Genomic DNA, 22134 nt, shown 5'->3' with positions numbered 1-22134 from the left:
TGTACTTACTTCATTCACGTCATACAAAATCTCTCTCTCTCTCTCTCTCTCTCTTCTCACATCGATGTATGCATAAGTTTACAGCCTTTCACGTAGATAGCAAAAGTTCACTAATGTGGGAAGAGAACGGTACTGTTCCAGTCACAAACTGCCAAAAGGCTTTTCACTCCTTATGACAAGCCTTAAAGGTGAATATGAACAACTAACCTTTTATAAAATCAAAAATAATATAATCACACTCATGTGGTCATAGACCTAACATACCTAATCTGCCAAATCTCCAAATCATTCCCTCTCTCATATTCTCGCACATACTGTGGTATCTGTTTGATGTCTATGCGTTTACCAACAAAATATGCCGACCTGAGGCTGAGTTCAGCTGCAGATCCTTCTGCGCTTTCTGGAAGAAAATCCTTTGCCAGCATATATTAACAGAGGAAATAACATTTTGGAAAAAAGAAAAGCAGATGTTTACATGGAAGAGAGTTCACCTTCATCTTCCAAATACTTCAAAAAGTGCAAATATCCATTTGCAACTGTGTCTAGCGCATCAATAGTGAAGTTATACCGTTTCTCCAAGGACAGATACAGAACCTGAAAAAACCATGAAGTTAGTAATTTGTCAGTAGTCCAAATGAACACTGATAAAGGTTCGTTCCACTCGCCTTCTCTGAACCTCTTGACATCAAACATTCTAAAGTATCAAATAGAGAATCTGTAAGCTCATCACAATAAATGACATCAGCTGCTAAAAGCAGAGAAGCCTGCTCTGCCATATGGATCTCTGAAGAACTCCATGCATACCTGCAGCTGTGCACCAACTCAGTGAGTTGATCCACATCAGATAGCAAACTTGCCGGCAACTAAACAAGAACGCCATTTCTGGTGATAAAAATAAGGAACAAGAAAGTAACATTATTGCCAATGGCTGATTCAGTGTGTCGTGCACAATAAACCAAAAGCTACCTCATCTCAGATGACTCAACAATTGGTGGCCATGACTTCTTCCAGTCGAGCTCACGAACAAGAACATTGTCACATTTAAACAATTCTCTATTCAACTGCACATTGGTTGCACAATTATCAAGTATTTCAGCATCACGGTCTGCAAAAAACAATTCATTGAAATAAAATGTGCCACATAAGCATATAACCAGGATTTACAAGTGCATCTTGTAACTCTGACATGGATGAGACTCGAAAATTTGGCAAAACAAACAAATTATCTTGGATGGCTACTATAAAGACTCAAAGAAGAAGTCAATGTATCAAAAATAAATCATACTATTGGTTTATGACAGAACAGATACCTGTTAAGAAGACAATCTTGGCAAATCGAGCAAGTACAATCCCCACCAACCCTGCTTAAATTATAAGACAACATACAGGTAAGTAAACATATTAATTTTAAATTGTTTAAGTAACAACTTAGCATTTATTTGTACAGCTAATTCAGTGTGTTACATGTACCTGTTCCAGAACCAAGTTCTAACGCAACTTCATTTGAGAAATCTGATGATGTTAAAAACTGGTGTAAGATGAAATCAACCAATAGAAATGCTGCTTTCCAGACCTGAATGAGAGAAAAGATGATGACCACGTAATCATCAATAAGCCCTCTGAGAGACTAGAAAAAGATTAAAAAGGGCTATAAATATACAAATGCCTTCCAGCAACCATATCTGACCTGCAGTCCCACACTCGGTATTGAAGATGTAATTCTATGTTGGATTAATAATGGACAGGATGTTGGTTGATCTGCCAAAAAAGAATTTCACATCTTCAAAAATCTAGAATATTATGTTTATCAATGTAGACCCAACTCATAAGGAGCCCATCAACTGTAGAAACTATAATGTGCAGTCCATGCTGATTTATGTGGAAGCCTATCTTAGACACCACAGATTCCTCTTTGAAACAATCTGCAATTTATATCAGCTCTATTCACCATCCAGTTTTCCTTGCAACAAGTGCTGTCATCACCTTAATTTCACAGTTGCCACTTTTTCCACCAAATAAAGCATCAGCAACCTTACCTATTGCCACAATGTCATAATAACAATGTTGGAGTGTGTAGCCTAATTTTTTTTATGCATCACGTAAATTTCTGAGGATCCAATTTCTCCATGCAAGGGGCACAGCACCGCCCTGTCTGGGGTTTATGGGTGGAGCAGGGGTTTAGGGGTGGACCAGGGGCATATATACACATATTTTTTCAGGATTATCCAATATAAAAAGGAAAACCATAAATATTTTTGTAACTTGTTCATTAAGGGGAAGAAGGGAAAAACAGAATCTGATGCTTCCTCGACCCTGTGAGTCCCTATGTCTTTTGTATTCTCTTCTTGTTTATTGTGTCTTCAACCCAAAATCAGTGTAACATCCAGGGATTTGTTTTTCTAACAAATTATGAACAGGTCTAGTCCTTCCTCCAGCTTCTATCAGTGATTCCCAGCCCATTTTTTGCATAAATGATTCTCCTGGAGAAACAGCTGAACTTTATCCCAACAGAGAAATGGGAACAAGCAGCTGCAGAGGATGAAACTTTTTTCATTTATACGGCAAGGTTTATGCTCTGGAAGTCTCATGTTTAACAAGCACGATCATTCGGTATATGTTTGGGCACGCATGGCTGCCTTATGTTTACCTAACACCACCTGTTCCAACAGTGCCTCATTTCTAAGTGTGCAGGTACTGCTGCAGTTATGCTTCCTGCCTGCACAATCATCATCATGAACAGTTACAAAAGCTGCAGCTCTCAAGAACTACATGGCCAGTTCCCTCTCTCAGTCAGGGGCATACACAAGACAAGTTCAAGCCTAGCTCAACAATGATCAAGCTCGGCTCAGCTATGATCAAATATGGTTCAAACTCTACCTGTTTGATAAACAAGTCAAGTTACTCAACTCATTGTGCAGCATTCCTCTTGGTCAAGGAAGAAAAGAGCAGCAACAGAGTGGTTGTGCCCCACAGCACTTGCCCATGGTTTGGATCAGACTTCTCACTCCAAATTCAATGCATCTCTGTTATTTTTGTAATGGTTTAGCCTAAAACAGACCTGAGTACCTGGTTGACATATCCCAACCCATCCCTTAATCTGCTTCAGTTCTTATTCTACAAAGGCTGTAAACCAGGACACTAAGTTGTGTAGCACATGAGATATATGACCTTGAAGATTTCTCAACTTTTTCAAGTTATGACCATCTTCATCTCACTACTTCCTGCACTTAGGCTATGGCGAACCACCACCATTAAGGAACACATGTTCTTTCTACTAACACACTTGGGGTGTTACAGTCCAACTCTTTAAAGAACACACGAAATTACATGTTAGACCCAAAATTGGAGTATTGAACTTGGCTCCAACTACCAACTTTAACTGCTTAGCCAAAATTGGCCAAGTGTTTGATTTGAACCGCCTAGTCGGTTTAGGTTCAGAACCTAAAAAAGCTAGAAAATAGGACATTAAGTTGTAATCAGCATAAGAAATCTTCAATTTAAGTCCCTAAATATTTCTCAAAATCTTCAACCTAAGACTATTTGGAATCCTACTTCACACACTTCAGGTGCAAAAAGGTGAAGATATGATAATAATCAATTTTTACTGCCAATTACTTTTACTCTAAGAGGATGTTTCCTTGCAAATTTTCAGGAATGAATGACCTTCTCTAGCTACTACCTAGAAACTAAAAAAGAATTTGATCCAGCAGGTCACATTGATGCAAACTTCTATCCAGATCAATTCTTGTAGAGGTCATTGTTTTTGCTCAATTATGCATGTACATACACCAAATCTCTTTCTTGAGGAAAATAATCAACTAAAAGAATTACAGGGTGAATACTCACCTCGATTCTTACGACGAGGAACATCAAGATCGCCTTCTTTGTCCTCAATGATTGATGCGCACAAGCTTCCCAAACTATCACCTGCTTCGAAATAAATGAGGCGAAGAAAGCATTAAAATGGCAGGCTTAGGTCAAAAGCTCCAGTAAGCATCACCAAGGTAAGGAATCAAAAAAATAAAAACCACAACAAAGAATTGTTGACCAATCTGATAAATCCATTTCTTCTGGATCCCAGAGTTGTTCATGATTGCTCGGAGATCGGATGAACAGAAATGTGATCCACACCTGTGGCATTTAAATGAGGGGAATAGAGCCTGAAGCGAGAGATATATGGAGCCATGTGGCTAGGAGGGCAGCCCAAGTGGATCTCACTCATGACCTCATCATTGGAATCATTGCTGGATGTTGTGTGGATGTCAGGGTCTTCCTCCTCCATCGAGAATTAGTTGGTGGTCTTCAAGGGGAAAAAGAAAGTCCTGCAATAGAAATTGAACCCTGAGGCTTCCAGGAATGCAATAAGCATGAAAAAAATCTACATCACTAAATACTACTTATAATCAAGTAATCAACTATCATTATTTGAGCAAATGCAGACATAAGAGAAAGTATGTCAGAGAATAATTATATATGATGATGATATTTGAAGGATTCTCAGGTAACACAAACTATATGATTGCAATGTTATTATTCCTAGATCTCCTAGGATCCAACAATTGCATATTACAGTTGCAACACTTTCTCAAGTTTAAATGAGAAAGCAGAATTTTGTCGTTACTACCCTAACTTGAGAATGCCCTCTATCAGAAACTTCTGATCCATCAGACTCCAAGTTTTCTGTGGTTCTTCGTTACAAGCAATAAAAAAGCATGGCAGAAAGGCAACAATCTAACTCCTGTTTCTTCAATACCTTTTGAAAGTAAACACCTTTTAACTTGTGATAACTAATCACAAGCTAATTGAAAATGGTACTAGAGTGAGGTCTGCAGCATGTAAATGAGTTTAAGGTTGTTTTTATCCCTGGAGTTCACATGCAAGTTAGTAGGTTGGTATCCACTTAGTTGAGTTGAAGTTTATTAGAACTTAATCTAGGAGAATATTGGTTATGTTTCATTTATTTTCAAAATAAATAATTTTTCTGACTTTTCAATCTTACTTTCATTTTAAGACATAATTGAGAAATCTTGACATGGTTTGACTCGTTTGAGTATAGCACTGGAAGTGCCTTTGTTGGTTTGTTAGTCTTCGAGGCCAAGAAAATGGTGTTAAAAGTTTGGTTGATGGTTAGATGAGATACAAATATTTTTCTATGATGGACAGTTGTTTCCATTGAAATCCTTCTAGTACAGTGTCATTTTAATCAGTAGCTGTCTGCTGGCTGTATTATTGTAATTCAATTTGGATTTTCTCTTACTGCCCTTGACTGAAAGTTTGGGAGTGGAAAAACAGAGTTAGCATTGATTCTTATGAAGTATAATTGGACTGACTGCATATATTGGGTTGAATTTGTGAAGAATATGATAGATGGTATGTTGATGGTATGTTCTGTGGAGAATATTTAAATGGGTCGAACAAGAAGATTAGGAAAATTATGAACAGAAGGTTATGCGAAGGCAGAAAAGAGGTAGAACATTAAATATATGGATCTTGAGATCTCTGGAGCAGAATATAGCTAGAATGGTCAAATTTATCAACTTTGAGGAAACAAGAGAAGCATAGATGCATACCAACAAATTTATGGGTGTTGTTCCTACTTCCTACTATAGCTGATATTTAGGTTTTTGTTGTATTCACTGCTAATTTTTTATTTGTTGAAAACATACTGTTAGCCGCTTAATTCCTCTCTTGAGTTACTAACAAGCATGCTATTATCCGAGAAACTAAATACCTCATATATTATTAAAGATGTCTTTCCTACTCCCTGACGTTTCTCATTTCCATTCCCGTTCCTGTCTGTCATTGATGCATAAGCAGCAAGCGACAAGAAAATGTGCAAGTTTTACGTTAAACGTTTCAAATTTAATATGTAAATCCATTGAGGAAACCAGAACGTCATGCCCCTGCATAACAATACCAAGAAAAAGGGACACACCGACTATATTTGGTGATCAAGCAAAATATTCAGAATAAACAAAATAAAGGACGATGTATCAAGTATGTTCACATGGATTGAAACCTGAAACAGTCAAGAGAAACGAAGAAAAAAGGGAAGGCAACAGCCATTGGCCTCTCAGGGGCTCAGACAGCGGCATCTCTATACAATCACGTTTACAACTGCCCTTTACAACTGCCTTAAAGAACAAAAATTTCAATCCCAATCTCAGAAACCAAAAACTCAGATATTCACGAAGTTGCCAGGATCCCCAACTCTGGTTTGTGTTTTGCTCCGAACCACGTGTACCCAAACTTCGATGCAGAAATTGTGAAAGCAATATCACCAGTCAACTATGCATTATCAGCAACAACAAGTGCTTGTTGGACAAACAATATGCACCTCAACAAAGACCACAATTAAGAAACCTCAAACGAATGCCGCAGATGGATTGAAAACAGAAAGCAGCAGAGGAAAATGAACAGAGCACGAACAAGGGGTGTGTGTGAGAGAGAGAGGAGAAGGAGAAGGACTGGACGTGAAAGCAGTTTGGACACCAGAAGCGTAGATTTTGTAGGTGAAACCTCTTCAAATTCTCAGCTGGCGATATATACCAACCGAAGTGAAATGACTTCAGCCCCTTATGATCTGGACGACATCACCCAAGTAAATCGTTTCAAGGCGGTCAATCCTTTGCTCCGACAAGCACTAGGAATGGTGCAGTTGGTGTCTTCTGATATCTTCAATGGCGTCCTGCGTTCGGTGTTCCTGTCCAAATCACCCGCCCTTTCGTATCACATTTTCAGAAACAACGAGCCTCAAACTACGGGAAAATATTTCTTAAGCGGCTTTATGCAATTTTTTCTATATTAAGGGTCAAGTTTTTCTTATACTCTTCTTAATAAAGGGATTCTTTATATATAGCAGGCATTTGCTCCAGATGCATAAAATGAAGAGTAAAACTTAACAAGCATTCGATTTCGCTACTCTTGTTAAGGCTTATTGAATATAAGTTACTGCATTTTATTTAAGATTCCTGTACAAAATGATTAATTTCAAATTAAAAGACAGGAGAGGGGAAGTTTTCCTCTTAACAAGTTGATAAAAGAATGAGATTGTTTTTCGTGAGTTAGAGTATTAAACCTTGTTTATTTAAGTTTAATTGGTTGAGTATTGGACAAGTTGTTCATTTCAATGTCGTTTAGCAACACAAACACATTATAAGCGTTAAATGAAGCTACTTCAAAGATTAAGGTAGATTTTATGAAACACGTTTATAAGTTTGGATCATATTTACAAGAGCAAATTCATGAAGCACTCACATAATATTTATATTTCATGTAGTTTGGTAATCGACCCCCAAGTTTTTCAAATATTTTGAACGGGTAATTTTTATATTTGTTTTCATTTTCAATTTGGAGAACCATGTTTTGTAAAATTATTTGAAACGATTTCAAATCTCCTATTTGAACTTCATATGGAATACTTAAACTTTTATTTTCGAACATACAAAAAAAAAATGAAAATCATCAATAAAAGTGATGTAACAACAACTACCAACATGTTTCCGGGGCAAGTCCCCAAATCAAAATGCACTAATTCTAATTGTGGTCGTCTTAGTAAAGCGAAATATCACATTTGTTCATCATTAATACAAATAGACTTTGCATGCCACTTCTTGAATAAAGTTTTGTGAATAATATTAATTCTGAGTACATAAAGATACTGTGGCCGCCCACGGCTTCATCCTTGATTTGTGCCAATATTAGTTATCCCAAACTGTTTTTTTATCTTTTTATTTTTATTTGTTGCAAATGTACTTGTTTTTTTATGTTTGTGTTGTTTTTTTTTATGTTTGTGTTGTTAGTTTCTGGCTTATTTTATTTTTTTATTGTTTTTAGTGTTTAATTTATTAAAATTTTACCATATATATTTCTTCTCATTTATTTCAAGTTCATCGTATAATATTCGAGAAAAACATCACCGTTTAAAACACTATAAAATTTTCTGTGACCAGCTTGGAGAAAAAACCTCAATATTTAGGTGGTAGTGAGAAGATTACACTTCATTGTTTGAGAAAAAAAAAATGTCTCAATCCCCTTCCCTCCCCCCTCCCCACACCACAATTTTCATTTTTCTCCTTTTTGAGGTTCAATGTTATATCAATCCAATAAAGTACCATGCTCCACAACAAGTCACATTCGACATCACAATCATATCTTTGTATTATATTTGCACAAGACAATAAATTAGCAAGGATATTGGATAAATATAAGGCATGAGTATATGGTTTTTTAAAGAAAACACATATAGCCTTGGGGTTTTACTCTATAGTATTAGCAACAAAATCTCTCCATATGAATAATATTGGCCTTTTATCAGACGATATATATCGGTTCTCTTACCTGCCATAACACAAAGGGGCTTGATATATATAACATCCTTCACTTATTAGCTATACGACCGAGATGAAATTAAAACTTAGTAAAATGATTTTACCATAAAGGGCAGAATATCAAAAGACACAATTGAGTTTCATATTTTTCATTTATCAAATTCTAAAATGTAATTTGTGTGGTTTGAACATCAGAAGATGCTGTCTGTGTAAAATTCTTAGTGTTATCAAACATTAAAACCAGGTTTTCAAACCAAGAATTGGTTTTTACAAAACCAGGTTTTAGCAAAATCCATTTTTTTAAGGGGTTCATCCAAAAGCTACCCAAACGAACACCAACTTGTGGCAACTCCCAATACAACACGTTATAAATACAAACAAAATGGGTATATTTTTACATATTATACTTATATTGTGATAACTAATATATAACAATATTTATATTTATATTATATGCATAAATACAAACTGACGCATTTTATGTTTATTGGCATGTCATCTAGCATGAGTGTCATAAGTTATAATTATATGAAACATGCCAGTGAAGCGCTAATAATGGCAACATACTTTTTATAAGAAATGGTTTCTTTTTTTGGGATTTTCAGAAATAAAATATACGATTTAGTATAACAACTCGATTCACTACTGAGCTCGAGCTTTTGGTTTGACAGATTTCAACCCGTCTCTTAGTAATTTCAGCTCCAATCTAAAAAAAGGTTAGAAACCAAGACAATCATTTTGAAGATCTCTCACAATATTCAATACGAACTAAATTTTTGAGGCGTTATTAATGAACAAAAAATGTATTTTATAATATTTTTTTCATAAGACATGGAGAGGAGATTGCACAATTTAAAACTATATTTATTGATTTTAATTATGCTTTTTGTTGTCATCAATGTTATTAAGTTCGAGGATTTGTGTAACTTTGGCGCCTTATCCAGGACACGGGTGCGGACAGGGACGCAGCTCAGGTACGGTCAACGCACTGAGCCCGTGTCCATCTTCGCTTGGACTCGAGAAGACGCGTCTTCATGCTGTAGGTTTTTTTAAACATACAAATGCGTCCGCCTCCTTCGAACCGTAGTCGCTTTCCTTCGGCGTCCTCTCTCTTCTCCCTCCGGCGTGTCCCTCTCTCGGTCTCCCGTCTCGGCCGTGAGTTCGTAGAGGCCTCTGGCGACTCTACCGGCAAGTGTGCGATTTTTCCTTTTACATCTCCCTTGCTCTTTCTCCGTCTGCCTCTCTCCTTTTCTTTTATTGTTATTGAAGTATTGATATACTGCAGGTAGCCGAGGGCCCGAGATAACTTTTAGTGTGATGGGAAGCAAAAGGGAGAGTCATTCAATCTCAGTTGAAGCAATGGAAGGAAAGAAAAACGCGTCTGAAGGCAAGAAACGTTTGAAGAAACAGAGAAGGGAAGATGCAGAAGTGCTCGGAAGAGACAACGAGGGGAAGGAAGGTGGTGATGGTATTGCTGTCGCTCAGAAATCGGATATGGAGAAGAAGAAGAAAAGAAAACAGATGGATAAGGAGCGACATCGTATTAAGTCCGCTGAGACCAAGGAATTGGTGCCTAAGAAGGTAACTGGTCCATCCGATCAGGTGCCTGCCTTGCAACCGTCGTCAAAGAGTGTGCAGGGATTCCATATCGATATTTTCAGGGATCTTTCTTCGGTGGAAGTGTCGGCTAGAGAATCTGCAGTGGAAGCATTGGTCAAGGAATTGCAGAAAGTACAGGAGGCTTATGAAAAATCAGGTGGGACGGTGTATGAGGGCAATTCCCAGCTGGAAGCAGAAAAGGACGAAGGTCTGAAAAGCTGTGCGCCGTCTTTGAGATATGCTCTTCGACGACTTATTCGTGGAGTTTCATCTTCAAGGGAGGTAGATTTCGGTTTCTCGGAGTAGCTTCAGTGTTCTATTAAATTCTTACAACTTTATCGGTTGTTACTTATATTTCTCAGAACCGTATGCTTCGTGGCGTTCTGTTTTCTTAAGTGTAGAACTAGTTATTCAAAACAGGGAGCGTAGGGATAAAGTTGGTTTTTGCTTTCTTAGTGTAGAATTAGTCATTTGAAACAGGTAGCTTAGGGATGAATTTGGTGGCTTTGCTTTTTGCGTGTTACATGCGACAGAAGCATGCAAATACGTGTTTTACTTGCTCTTTTCATCTTCTTTTTGGTTAAGCTGATGTTCGATCATCTTTACGTCGTGTATGAAAAATACTCAGCTTTTGAAACTTGCAACTGGTTGGATTTTTAGAGAAAATACTGTTACTGTTGGATATGTCATCTATTTATTGTTAATATGTTTTTGAAATGCTATTATTTTGCAATGAATCATAGTTCGGTGGTCTTACCCATTAAAGACTCGTGCTTCCATTTTCATTAGTTATATTAATGTGTATAGCAATGAAATAAGGCTGACTAAGTTATTCACAAGTTGGAGATTCTGTGAATTGAAGCTGCCACAACAAAAGAATCTGTAAAGGTTATCTTGCCTAGCAAGATAATCAATCTCATCAACCACCTGTTGGCATCATGATTTTTGTGACAATTGTTTTCTGGATATTTAGTGAATGGCTAGCTTTTATATGGAGCTATTAGTAATGACTAGCTTTTATATGGAGCTGTTGGTCTTCAGATGCCATTTGCTGAATTATCTGAAAATATCTACGAAATGGAAATTGACATGCTCATGAGTTGATTTCTTAACCCTTTGTTGTCAGTAATGACATTCGTGAAACTTTCTGAATGTCAAGGCTTTTACTAGTTCCTGATTTCCCTAATATGGGCCTCACTGACAAGTATCAAATGGGGTTGAGCTAAACTATGTCATTTTGGAACACATGGAAACCTTTACTTTCCAACATTGTCCTTTTGGGCAGCAAATGTGCTTCACTTTTGCATAAATGAAAAAACATCATGTCACTTGTTCAGCATACCTGAGCCTGATGTGATGGGCCAATGGTAACGGTGGGCCCTTAATTGTAACGGTGGGCCCTTAATCCTTATTCAAGAGTTCTCAACAAAGTGGGATCCTTCTCAGGGAGATTACAATCGGAAATATGAAGTTTGTTCTCGAGATTACTGCAAATAGGTCCACAGATGTTTTTTTTTTTGCTTCAATGTCTCTTCCTTCAAGATGTTAGGGGTTTGGTTTAGCTTTTCGTGGATCTAGGTTACATCCTTTGATTAGTGTAATAAAGTAAGAATAGAGGTGATTGGTTCTACCAGCACAATAATGTCTAGTGGTTCTTGTTCAGTGTGCTAGGCAAGGATTTGCACTAGGTTTGACAGCTGTTTTGGGAACTATTCAATGCATCAACACTGATTCGATACTGGAGCTGATAGACAATCTATTGGAGGTATCTTCTTCAATGAAGGGACAGGTAATTGATGGTTTCATATTTCATATGTTGCTAATGTATAGATCATCCTCTCCTTAATGAATGTTGTCTCTGTGTGTGAACAAATGTGTGGATAAATATTTATATTCTGTAAATATTGTTTTCTGTTGCAAAATCTAATATGGTATGGAGAAATTTTTAATCTTATGCATTCTTAATTAAGGTGATTTTTTTCTTTGATTATTTCTTTCCATAAACAATTGGTATGTGGCTACTACGTGCTCATCTTTCTGGTTCTATGATTTTGGCTGCTAAAGATGATGTTCATTAGGGAGTGCCATGCCAAGTTTACTTACGTAGTTTGTCACATTTCGTCACAATTCCTTGATTATATTATGTCATGGAAAAGTTCTTTCCCATTCTGAAAACTGAAAAATTTTCTATGCATGAATCAAACTATCCTCCAGAGGTGTTGTCTGGTGCTGCTCAAAATCACTGGGAACATTAGTCCTACATGGGAAGCTCTGGATAAATTATTTCCTGAAACATGAATGCAACATTTCTGAGAGCACTATTTAAAGATGAGGAACCAGTTACCAGAATGCACTTCTCACGAAGTAGTGGTTTGTTTCTTGTTCACATTAAAAAGGAAATGTATTTCCAATTGTATTGATGCCTTAGGCTGCAAGCTTTGGAAAAGGTTCTAGCTCTACCAAACAGATATCTGCACTGGAAAAAAACTACATAAACAACTGCTGAGTAAGCCATAACTGCAGTGAAATTCTAAATTCCAGTATTCCCCACTCTCACTTTCCATTTCCTCTTTCATTTTGCTTAGTGTACTAGCCCCTTAATTCCAAAGATCGATCTTATCAATTGACGTATGTGATCAAAGGCACTAGGTGGGCCTAGGTGGTGGACCTTCAAAAAGGACTAGATGGTGCCTAGGTAGGGTGTAAGTGCTTCAAAAACAATAAAAGAAAAAAGAAAGAGGACTAAGAAGAAGCAACAAAATAAGGAGAAAATTTAATGACTTTTTTGTTCTCGTGGACATCTAGGTGGCATTATGTAATTGAAATGGTGGCCTCCTAGGGCCTAGGAGCATTTAACCACTAAGTTAATGATTGCATCTTCTCTTCTTTATATGTTGTTCATGCTATAAGTATATTGCATGAATGTGCTGCTCTACATGATTTTTTTTTTTCTGTCTTAATTTCTGATGCTAAAGATCTTTGTATAGTGTTTGTGCTGGAATATATCTTCTGTTGCACATAAATATCTTTTCTTTGTGTTAGTGCAGGAAGCTAGAGATTGTCTTTTGGGACGTTTATTTGCTTATGGAGCCCTTGCTAGATCAGGTCGGGTGGCTCATGACTGGAGTTTGAATAACAAAACATCTACAATAAAAGAGTTTATCAGGGTTGTTATTTCACTTGCTGATAAGAAAAGTTACTTACGTGAACCAGCTGTTTCAATTATTCTGGAGTTGGCAGATACGGTGGGTATCACAGCTCAACTTAACATATGTGGTTGGATTTTATTTGATTGATTAATATACTTTTCATCGAAATATTGGACTGGAGCAAGTTTTTGACTATGAATCTTAGTCTCTTTATATTTCCTTTAAGTTGAATGTTTTTCTATGGTTGATCAACTTACATATACTTGTCTCCGTCCCATGTAGTGTTCTTTTCTACGTAGTTAGAAGTGCAGCAAGTGCTAGATGGGGGATCTAAGCAGTACACCTGAGTAACATGGAGTCACCAAAACAGTGACCTCACCTGGGCCAACACAACTTGGATGCCAGTTGGATGTAACAACCCCCATTTTATTTTCCATTGAACTATTAATAGAATGACAGCCTGTTGTTAGTTCTGTTGTTTGTGAAATAATCCTTTCTACTATATATATATATATATATATATATATATATATATATATAATCATTGGCACTTATATTGCATCCTTTTCAAAAAGGACCCACTAAGTTAGAAAGTCCTGGTTAAATGTTGAAATCTAAGTTGTCAAAATTGGAAGGTAGATAAAGTCATAAAGGTAATAAAAATATAAATCATAAACATAAGCCACATAGTTCACCCACTGTAACATTGCATGCTATAAGCTGAAATCTTTCGAGTATCTAATGATACTTATATATATGCTATGCATGTATTTGCCTGTTTGTGTGTGTGAACTAAGTAAATATAAATGACTATGTGTAGTAATTATTGTTGTCCGATCAACTTAATCGATTGTCCAAAGACAAGTTATTAATTGTCATCCATGTTCTCAGAAATTTAACTTTAGACATGGAACCTTGTGAATTATCAATGAAGTTGATTAGACAACCATCCGCCACTTTTTTTGGTGTTTCTGTGTCTGTGCATGTAAATGCGGAGTTTTAGTTGATGTTTTTCTGTTATTGATGCTGTTTGCCTATGGAGTCTGAAATGTTGTGGATGAAGGATCTGATTGACATGATCTCTTTTTGCTAAACCTACAGTTTTAACTATTGACTGTGTTATATGCCAGTGATGTGTTTGACATGATCATAATATCACTTATCTCTTTTCTTAGATTGCTTTAAACTTAATGATGTTTTGTGTTCTTATGATGTCTTATATACTACAACTGCACTTGTACCTGCACCTGCACCTAAACTCTGCACCGTAATCACAAATATCATTTATGGGTTTTTAAACAGGGAGTTTTTTCTTGGGTATAATATGGGAAAGTTGTTTTTCTTAAGAAAAACTCAGCAAGATTTTAAAAAATTAAGAAGAAAACTCCTAAAAATAAAATAAAAATGCAAAAATAAAAATGCCGTAATAGAAAATGTGAAAAGATGGGTTTTTCATAGTTTTAGATGGGTGACCATTTTTGAAGTACAAAATGGATTTTTTTTTTTTAAAAAAGTGTCTTCTGTGACTGTGCTTTGCGCCGATGTGGCATAGGACAAAGTATGCCAATCATTCAGTTATGACTTTTTATTTTTGTCTTGACTTTTACGAGTTTATCTTACTCCTGCTTTCTTTCTAGTTTCATTGCTTATAACTTCAGGAGGCGTTGACTTGAGCTAGGTTGAATTCTTCACTAGATCATGTTTTGATAAATTGGCTCTGTTAAGTACCTTGTTGGTGCTTTGTTGGCTATTTATATGTGAGACCTCCTGTTCTTCCTTTATTTTAATTCTTTTTATTCCGAAATTAATGGGCTGGCTGAAATAGTCTTCTATTTGCTCCTTAAAAAGTTCTGTTATTTATTCATGTTTCATTTGCTTCAAGGTTCTTTGGGTTGGTCAATAACAATGTAGAAGTTAGGCACTTGACTAATTGTTCAAAGTTCACACTTCCATGTGTTGTGGTTGAAGCTGAAGTTCTTAGTCTTGCAGTTACCTGTAGATGCTGTTACAGCCCATGTTCTAGAAGCTCCAGTACTGGCAGATTGGTTTGATAAAGCAATCAGTAATGAAAATCCAGATGCACTATATCTGGCCTTAAAGTTAAGAGAGAAAGCATCTGTGGATAACAAGATATTTTGCAAATTGTTGCCTTCACCCTTCACTCCTAGTAACTTGTTTACTCCAGATTGCTTATCTTCTCTAGTTCCATGCTTAAAGGTAATTCCTTCATTGTGTACTCCTTTTTCATAATTTTTCTTATACCAGAAAATGTGTGGTAGCATCAATTATTCTGATTTTTCATGAGGTTTAGGCTAAGTCCGTTTCTCTCTCCTCTGGTTTTGTGTGGCCATCGTGGGCTTTAAGACTGAGAAATTCTCCTTTTTCCCTATGTACTTTGAGTCTCAGTCTATTCAATTACGTGTGCAGTTTCTTGTTCAGTCTGTCTGCTCTGAGCGTTGCACTTCAAAGAAAATTGGGAAGAAAGTACCATGTATCTTTTGATAGTAAAAAACTTTTCTACCCTTTCTTTAACTGCTTTACTTTTTTCCTCTTTATAGGTGTATAATGTTATGAGGTCACAAGGCATTTCCTGTTATGGTGTTTCAGCATTTTTCTTGAATTGCAGGAAACAACCTTTTGTCAGCCTCGAATGCATAGTGTATGGCCTGTATTGGTGAACATCCTTTTCTCGGATGTTTCTTTACAGAAAGATGGGGCAGCATGTAGTGATTCCACTCAGGCACTTAAGAAATGTAGAAAACTTAGTTCCACAGAGAAAAACCTTTCCAAGCGTCTCGATTATTTCTGTAGCCTTGTCATTGATGGATCTCTTTTAATGTCATCTCATGATCGTAAGCATCTGGCATTTGACATTTTGCTCCTGCTGCTCCCAAGATTGCCAGCTTCATGTAGCAAGGCTATCCTGTCCTACAAGCTAATTCAATGTTTGATGGATATATTATCCACCAAAGACTCCTGGCTTTATAAGGCAGCCCAATATTTTCTGCAGGAGCTGTCTAAGTGGGCTGAAAGAGATGTGGATCGCCTTGTTGCTGTCATCATAGCTTTACAGCAACATAGCTTTGGGAGATTCGATTGCATCACACATACTCACATGGTTAAGGACTTGGTTTCTAAGATTAACTCTGCTTCAGGTTGTATGTTGTTTGTCCAAAGCTTGATGAGCTTATTTATTGATGAAAATGGGTTACCGGATAAAGGATCAGCACAGGCTACTATTGAGTCTTCTGAAATGATTACTTTGGACGATAGCAGCTACACCGATTCTTCAGGCAATCCAGATATTCTGAGAAGTTGGATTGTGGACAGCCTTCCTCGTGTTTTCAAATACTTGACGCTGGAACTGGAAGAAAAACTGCACATACAAAGGGAGATCTTGAAATTTTTAACTGTTCAAGGACTCTTTACTGCTTCTTTGGGCAGAGAGGTGACATCCTTTGAGTTGCAAGAGAAGCTAAAATGGCCAAAGACAGATAGCTCTGGCAACGTACGCAAGATTTGTTTTCAGCAACTACAACTTATACTGGCAGATGCAGAAAAAAGCATGGGGACAAAGAGTGAGTCCGATATGTTCAGGACAGATGATTTGGGTTCTTACTTTATGCATTTTCTGGACACTTTGTGCAACATTCCTTCGGTTTCACTCTTTCGGTCATTGAGCAAAGAGGATGAAGAGGCATTCAAGAAATTGCAGTCGATGGAAAGCAGACTCTTAAAGATGGTATTATATTCAGACCTTCTGCACTACTCTGCCTGGCCCTCAATAGTTGTATAGGGTATTCAACTTTAGATTGTGTTGCAAGCCATCTTCCTATCCATTGTACATTGTAAAAACACATTTTCTGATGCACTGGGGAAGAGGACTGCTCTTCTAACCCACAATCAATGTCTAAATTAAACTAGGAAAATAGAAAGGAACACAAAATGGAACAGAAATAACTGTAACAAGGGAAAGCTTAAAGAAGATTTAGGTTTCATTAAACTCCAGACCAATTACAAATGAGATTCTAAACATCTTAACATGTACTAAAAGTGGATCCATGGATCTGGATGCAAACAAAAAATCCAAAAACTAAAATGTGGATATGGAGGCATCATTCATGCGTCATTCCCCCCAGGTTGGAAAAGAGTCATCCTCTACGATGCGGGTAAGGACTAGTCTTGATTCAAGATAATGGTGTTGGGCCTGGGTTTATGTTTAAAAATAGATTTTTAGGTTTGAAAGTTTGAGGAACTTGAATTTAAGTGGTAAAAAGAAAAAAGCTGGAATAATCTGGAATCGGATCTAAAACCAAAGAAGGAACGCTCGCATGGGCTGTTTAAAATGTTTCTGACCACCTGGATCCGGGTCATTTTCGGTCACTTTTAACATTTTCAAAATGGAAAATCACATAAATGTTTCTAAATTTTCTGTACAATTTATTGTTTGTCTTATTTAGCTTGCACTTCTTAGGCTTATTTTCGCTATTCATTTTTTTGTAAATTTGTACAAGTTATTTTCTGTATTATTCAGTATGCAGTCTATGTCATGCACATTGTTTTGTGTATGTATGCATCTTTGTCTGGGAGTTCCCCTTGTGCTAATAGTGAAAATAATTTGGTAATCATTGGGAAGTAACTGTAAAGAATGTAGGGATTGCTGGATTATCAGTTATGAACACCTTTTCTTTTTTTCAAAATTTTTAATTTGCAAATTCTGATGTATAAACTTAGGGGGTGGTTGGATGACACTCCCTTAAAACCTGGTTATGATGAAACGAGCTTTGTGCAAACCTTGTTTTCTTAACCAGGTTTAAAAACCTGCTTTGCCTGTTTTGGATGACAACAACCAAACCAGATTTTTAGTTTTTAAACTTGGTTTTTGTTTGGATGACAAAAACAAGGTTATTCATGAAGCTTCTAAATTCAATTTCAGCTGAGCATTGAGGACAGTTAAACTACAATAGATAAAAAAAATCATTTATAATTTAGCAAAAAAAAAAAAACTTATTTTCCAAAAATACTGACTTCATTCGGGTGAATATGGAAGTGTTAAAAATAGACTGCTCAACATGTTGGCGTTTGGTCCTTGTGGCTATTAGTTTTGGCTGTGGTGAAGATCCTTTAGAAAAAAACCAATTTTTCTTCACTTGCTGCTGCCATTCTGTTCCACCACCGATGCTCTGTATATGGCCACCGTAAAAATTGATTGCTTCACTTGGCGCTGCCATTCAGTTCACCACCGACACTCGACAGACACTCGTGGTGGACTAGAGTTCCGCTACTGACGTCTCCTGCGTACAATGTTTGTCACCCACAATTGATGCATTCTTGCTACCACCTGTGAACGATGTTTGTCACCCACATTGATGCGTTCTTCCTACCGTGGTGGAGTTCAGTTCTGCCATGAAGGCTCTCGCATACATGATTTATTCTTTTAACAAATTTTCTCCCTTGATGTTTTCTGTCACCCCCAAAATGTCGTTTTGGGGTGAAAAATCAAGATAGAGAAGGGGGGGGGGGCGCAAGTTTTTCATAACTTAGTTATTACATTGTTTTGGGCCAAACCAGGTTTTCAATAAATCCAGTCTGCTGTCGTCCAAACACTCCCACAATGAGGTTTGGATGTCCAAACCTCGTTTTGCCACTCAAAACGCCATTTCGAAGTGGCATCCAAATGTGGCCTTTAAGTTTTTTTTTGCTTTTATCTTTTCTACCGAGTTGTACCCCGTACCTATAGTTTTTTTTTTTTCCCGAAGTGTTCTGTTTTACCTTTAGTACCTGCTGGCAATGTGACATAGATTGCAAGTTGTAATAAGTATTTGATGGACATGTACTGTCAAGAAAAGCTTGTAGAATGTGCTTGTAAATATCTTTTTATTGTGGATGATGTGCCATGAATGAAACATTTTCTGGTAAGTACGTGTGAGCAGAAAGTTTATTGTTTTTCTGCAATTTACTTACTTTTTATTGAAATTATACAGGAGGAACGGGAGATTGATGGTAGTAAGGTATATACAATGCGTTTCTTGCTAATCCAGTTGCTTTTGCAAGTTCTCCTAAAGCCAGGGGAATTCAGTGAGACTGCTTCTGAGCTTGTAATATGTTGCAAGAAAGCTTTTGTCACTCTTACTGATCTTGATTCAAATGACGAAGAAGATGATGATGATACTGGGAGCCCTGCCTTCATGGATGTTCTTGTAGATACTTTGCTCTCATTGCTGCCCCAGTCATCTGCTCCTTTGGTCTTCTCCATTGAGCAGGTACTTTTTGGTTATGTAATTGTCCCAGTGGTCTTGAGCATGATAGGAGGATGATTTGATGACGTGTTATCCATGCTAATGGGGAAAATGTGGCCTGATTTCAGTAGTCCATATTATGACCATTTTAGGCAAATATGATGCATTTAGACAGCTAGCTGCATGAGAGGAGAGGAACATTTGTTGCATAGTGTTGGCTATATCAACTTCTATGACTTTCTAATAAATTCTTGATTGCTCATTTGGTCTTTTGTCATGCCTTTTTGCTAGCGCATCATTACCATTCCGTGGGATGCAGTTGGATTTTTCTTATTCTATATCTACATATCCGGACACAAATAAGTCATTTGCATTTCTTGCTGACTTTACTGAATTTGACCCAAGTGTAACATGTTTTCTTCTTGTCTGGATAACTGAAATCATTGAACGGCTGTAATTATTTGGAATTTGGTGGGAACTAGCTTTTAAGTCTTTGTTCTTTTGAATGATGCAGGTTTTCAAGTTCTTTTGTGACCAGATTACAGAATCTGGGCTCGTCAGTATGCTGCGTGTAGTAAAAAAAGATCTGAAGCCTTCTCGTCACCGGTCTGTAACTGATGAAGAGGAAATTGATGATGATGATGAAGATGATTTCCTTGGGATTGAAGAATCTGAAGATGTGGATCAAGCAGGGGATTCAGATGGTGATCAAAGCGAGAGCAGTTCCGAAGATGAAGATGCAGGAGAGTCAGCTGACCAAGAAGTCGCTGCCAATGTAATTGGGGCACCTTTGGGATCTGATGATTCTGATGGTGGAATGGATGATGAGGAAATGTTCAGGATGGATTCATATCTTGCACAGATTTTCAAGGACCGGAAAAATGCTGCTGGTAGTGATACTGCCCAGTCTCAGCTCGTGCTTTTCAAGCTGCGGGTTCTCTCACTTTTGGAGATTTTCCTACATAAGAATGCAGGCAAGCTTGAAAGTCTAGTCCCTTGATTATGACACCTTTTTTACTTTGGTTTTGAACCTGCTAGCATTTCTGTATTTTAGCGGATGACTTATTGATGATATTTGACTAACATTGTTACTTCTCAGGCAATCCGCTCGTCCTGGTGGCATATCCTTACTTGGTAAAGACATTTGTTAACGCATATGCTACAGAGGGTAGTGAGCAGCTCGGGCAGAGAATTGCAGGAATTCTACAAAAGAAACTGTTCAAAAGCAAGGATTATCCAAAAGGTGATGGTGTTCAGTCATCCCTTCTGGAAACCCAGCTGGAGAAGAGTCTAAGATTGTCATCCAGATCCCGGCAGAAAGTAGTTTCTATACTTGCTCAGAATTCATCGTTCTGGATATTGAAAATTCTTCATGGAAATTTCTCTCGGAAGGAGTTACCTAGAGTACCAGATATGCTGCAGTCCTTGTTGGACGACTACTTCAATAACAAGAAGTCTCGTTTGAAGTCTGGTTTTATAAAAGAGATCTTCAGGCGCTACCCGTGGACTGGACACAGGCTTTTTAGCTTTCTGCTGGAGAAATGCACAAGCACCAAATCAGAATATCGGATGACTGAAGCACTTGCACTCATCGAAAGCATACTGAAGACTTGGGTTTCCGGAAAGACGCATGTAGATGAGGATGCCCCTGGTGGGTTGCAGTTTCTCAGGGAAAACCTGTTGCCTTTGTGTAGTTTAATGCAGCAGCTGTTGAGTAAGCCCATGTCGAAGGGTTCAAGGAGGTCAGACGTGCGCCGGTTTTTCATATCAGCATTGCAAGCGATTGCTCGTTCCAAGCTTGGCGAAGCATTTTGCAAGGCATTGAGACCTGATGCGTATGCAGCGTGCGAGTCATACTTGGGGGACAAATTTCGTCCATTGCTGAAGTTTGATGATGGAGTTTCAGAAAAGAATGTCCATAGAGAAGAGAAAAAGAGCTGCTGAAGTGGAAGAGATGGAGGTTTTCCGTCCGGTCTTGATTAACTGTAAAATAGGCAATTTTGGGTGCAATTTATTTAATTTATTTGATGACTCTACTTTCTTTCTGGTCATGTAGCTTACGAATTTTGCTTACGTTAATGGCAGAGACTGGTAGAATTTAGCAATTGATTTTATAGGTTAAGCCTCTTTGCCTATGAAGAAGGTCAAGCCCCTTCTCCATTGTATTAGTTTTGACATAAATGATAGCAAACTATCAACCAACCAGCAGCTTCCAAGAGAATGTACGCCATCACATGAAGGCAGCAGATCTTTCACTGGAAAACAGCTCCCTTGTTTTGTTTTGTTTTGTTTTTTGCTGTGGTTTTAACTATTTTAGCTTAAAAGACAGTTTTATTCAGCAGGAGTATTTCTAATTTCATTCTGTTCCTTAGAAAATAGCAGATGCTCCCAAGCAACTCCTTGTTTCCTCAGCATATATTACTTACTTTTGGTGCTTCGCCTCCACGTTTCAATGACGTTTATATATATATATATATATATATATATATATATATATATATATATAGTTGATGAAAGAAAACAATAAAAAAAAGATATGAACTAATAATAATACTAGATGGTGAAAATATCAATCACTTTTTTCTCCTTCTTTTTCTCTTAATCATCTATCATGTTCGATCAAACAGTCCTGGTTGGTTAGATGGTTGAGCGATTCTGCTGTTCAAATTTTCAACATGATTATATATATTCGTAAAGATATAAATTTTGAAAATCCATTAAAGACACCACAAACCGTTGCCAAAAGCAATATGAATTGCTGCTGTATCAAAATCATCGGTCATGCTCTTATTGCGATTATTTTTTAGTGATAGATTT

General features: G+C 37.2%; 2 protein-coding genes across 12 annotated transcripts; one reads left to right on the top strand and one right to left on the bottom strand.

Annotated features, from left to right (window-relative positions):
* Positions 1–67: 67 nt before the first annotated feature.
* On the bottom strand, positions 68–6782 carry LOC116252151 (protein-lysine N-methyltransferase EFM6). Of its 9 annotated transcripts, none has more exons than XM_031626240.2 (10): positions 6338–6782; positions 4132–4322; positions 3847–3927; positions 1688–1758; positions 1471–1573; positions 1311–1361; positions 967–1105; positions 666–810; positions 492–594; positions 68–400 (listed from the first exon to the last, which is right to left on the bottom strand). In XM_031626240.2, exons 2-10 carry the CDS (start codon positions 4280–4282, stop codon positions 240–242), a joined length of 1005 nt encoding a protein of 334 aa, XP_031482100.1. In that variant the 5' UTR covers positions 4283–4322; positions 6338–6782; the 3' UTR covers positions 68–239. The 9 variants fall into 9 exon arrangements, with proteins under 9 accessions (XP_031482100.1, XP_049933234.1, XP_031482099.1 ...); XM_050077277.1 differs by having other exon boundaries at positions 6364–6782; XM_031626239.2 differs by having other exon boundaries at positions 6430–6782.
* A 2616-nt stretch (positions 6783–9398) lies between these two features.
* On the top strand, positions 9399–21519 carry LOC116252150 (rDNA transcriptional regulator pol5-like). Of its 3 annotated transcripts, none has more exons than XM_031626237.2 (9): positions 9399–9518; positions 9616–10211; positions 11593–11718; positions 12977–13174; positions 15068–15295; positions 15705–16820; positions 19063–19341; positions 19832–20291; positions 20417–21519. In XM_031626237.2, the coding sequence occupies exons 2-9, from the start codon at positions 9648–9650 to the stop codon at positions 21259–21261; spliced, it is 3816 nt and encodes a 1271-aa protein (XP_031482097.1). In that variant the 5' UTR covers positions 9399–9518; positions 9616–9647; the 3' UTR covers positions 21262–21519. The 3 variants fall into 3 exon arrangements, with proteins under 3 accessions (XP_031482097.1, XP_049933233.1, XP_031482098.1); XM_050077276.1 differs by having other exon boundaries at positions 9409–9522; positions 9620–10211; XM_031626238.2 differs by having other exon boundaries at positions 9409–9524.
* Positions 21520–22134: the final 615 nt, after the last annotated feature.

The sequence above is a fragment of the Nymphaea colorata genome, chromosome 4 (assembly GCF_008831285.2).
Source record: "Nymphaea colorata isolate Beijing-Zhang1983 chromosome 4, ASM883128v2, whole genome shotgun sequence".
Classification (NCBI taxonomy): domain Eukaryota; kingdom Viridiplantae; phylum Streptophyta; class Magnoliopsida; order Nymphaeales; family Nymphaeaceae; genus Nymphaea; species Nymphaea colorata.
This window is presented reverse-complemented; position numbering and strand designations above follow the sequence as displayed.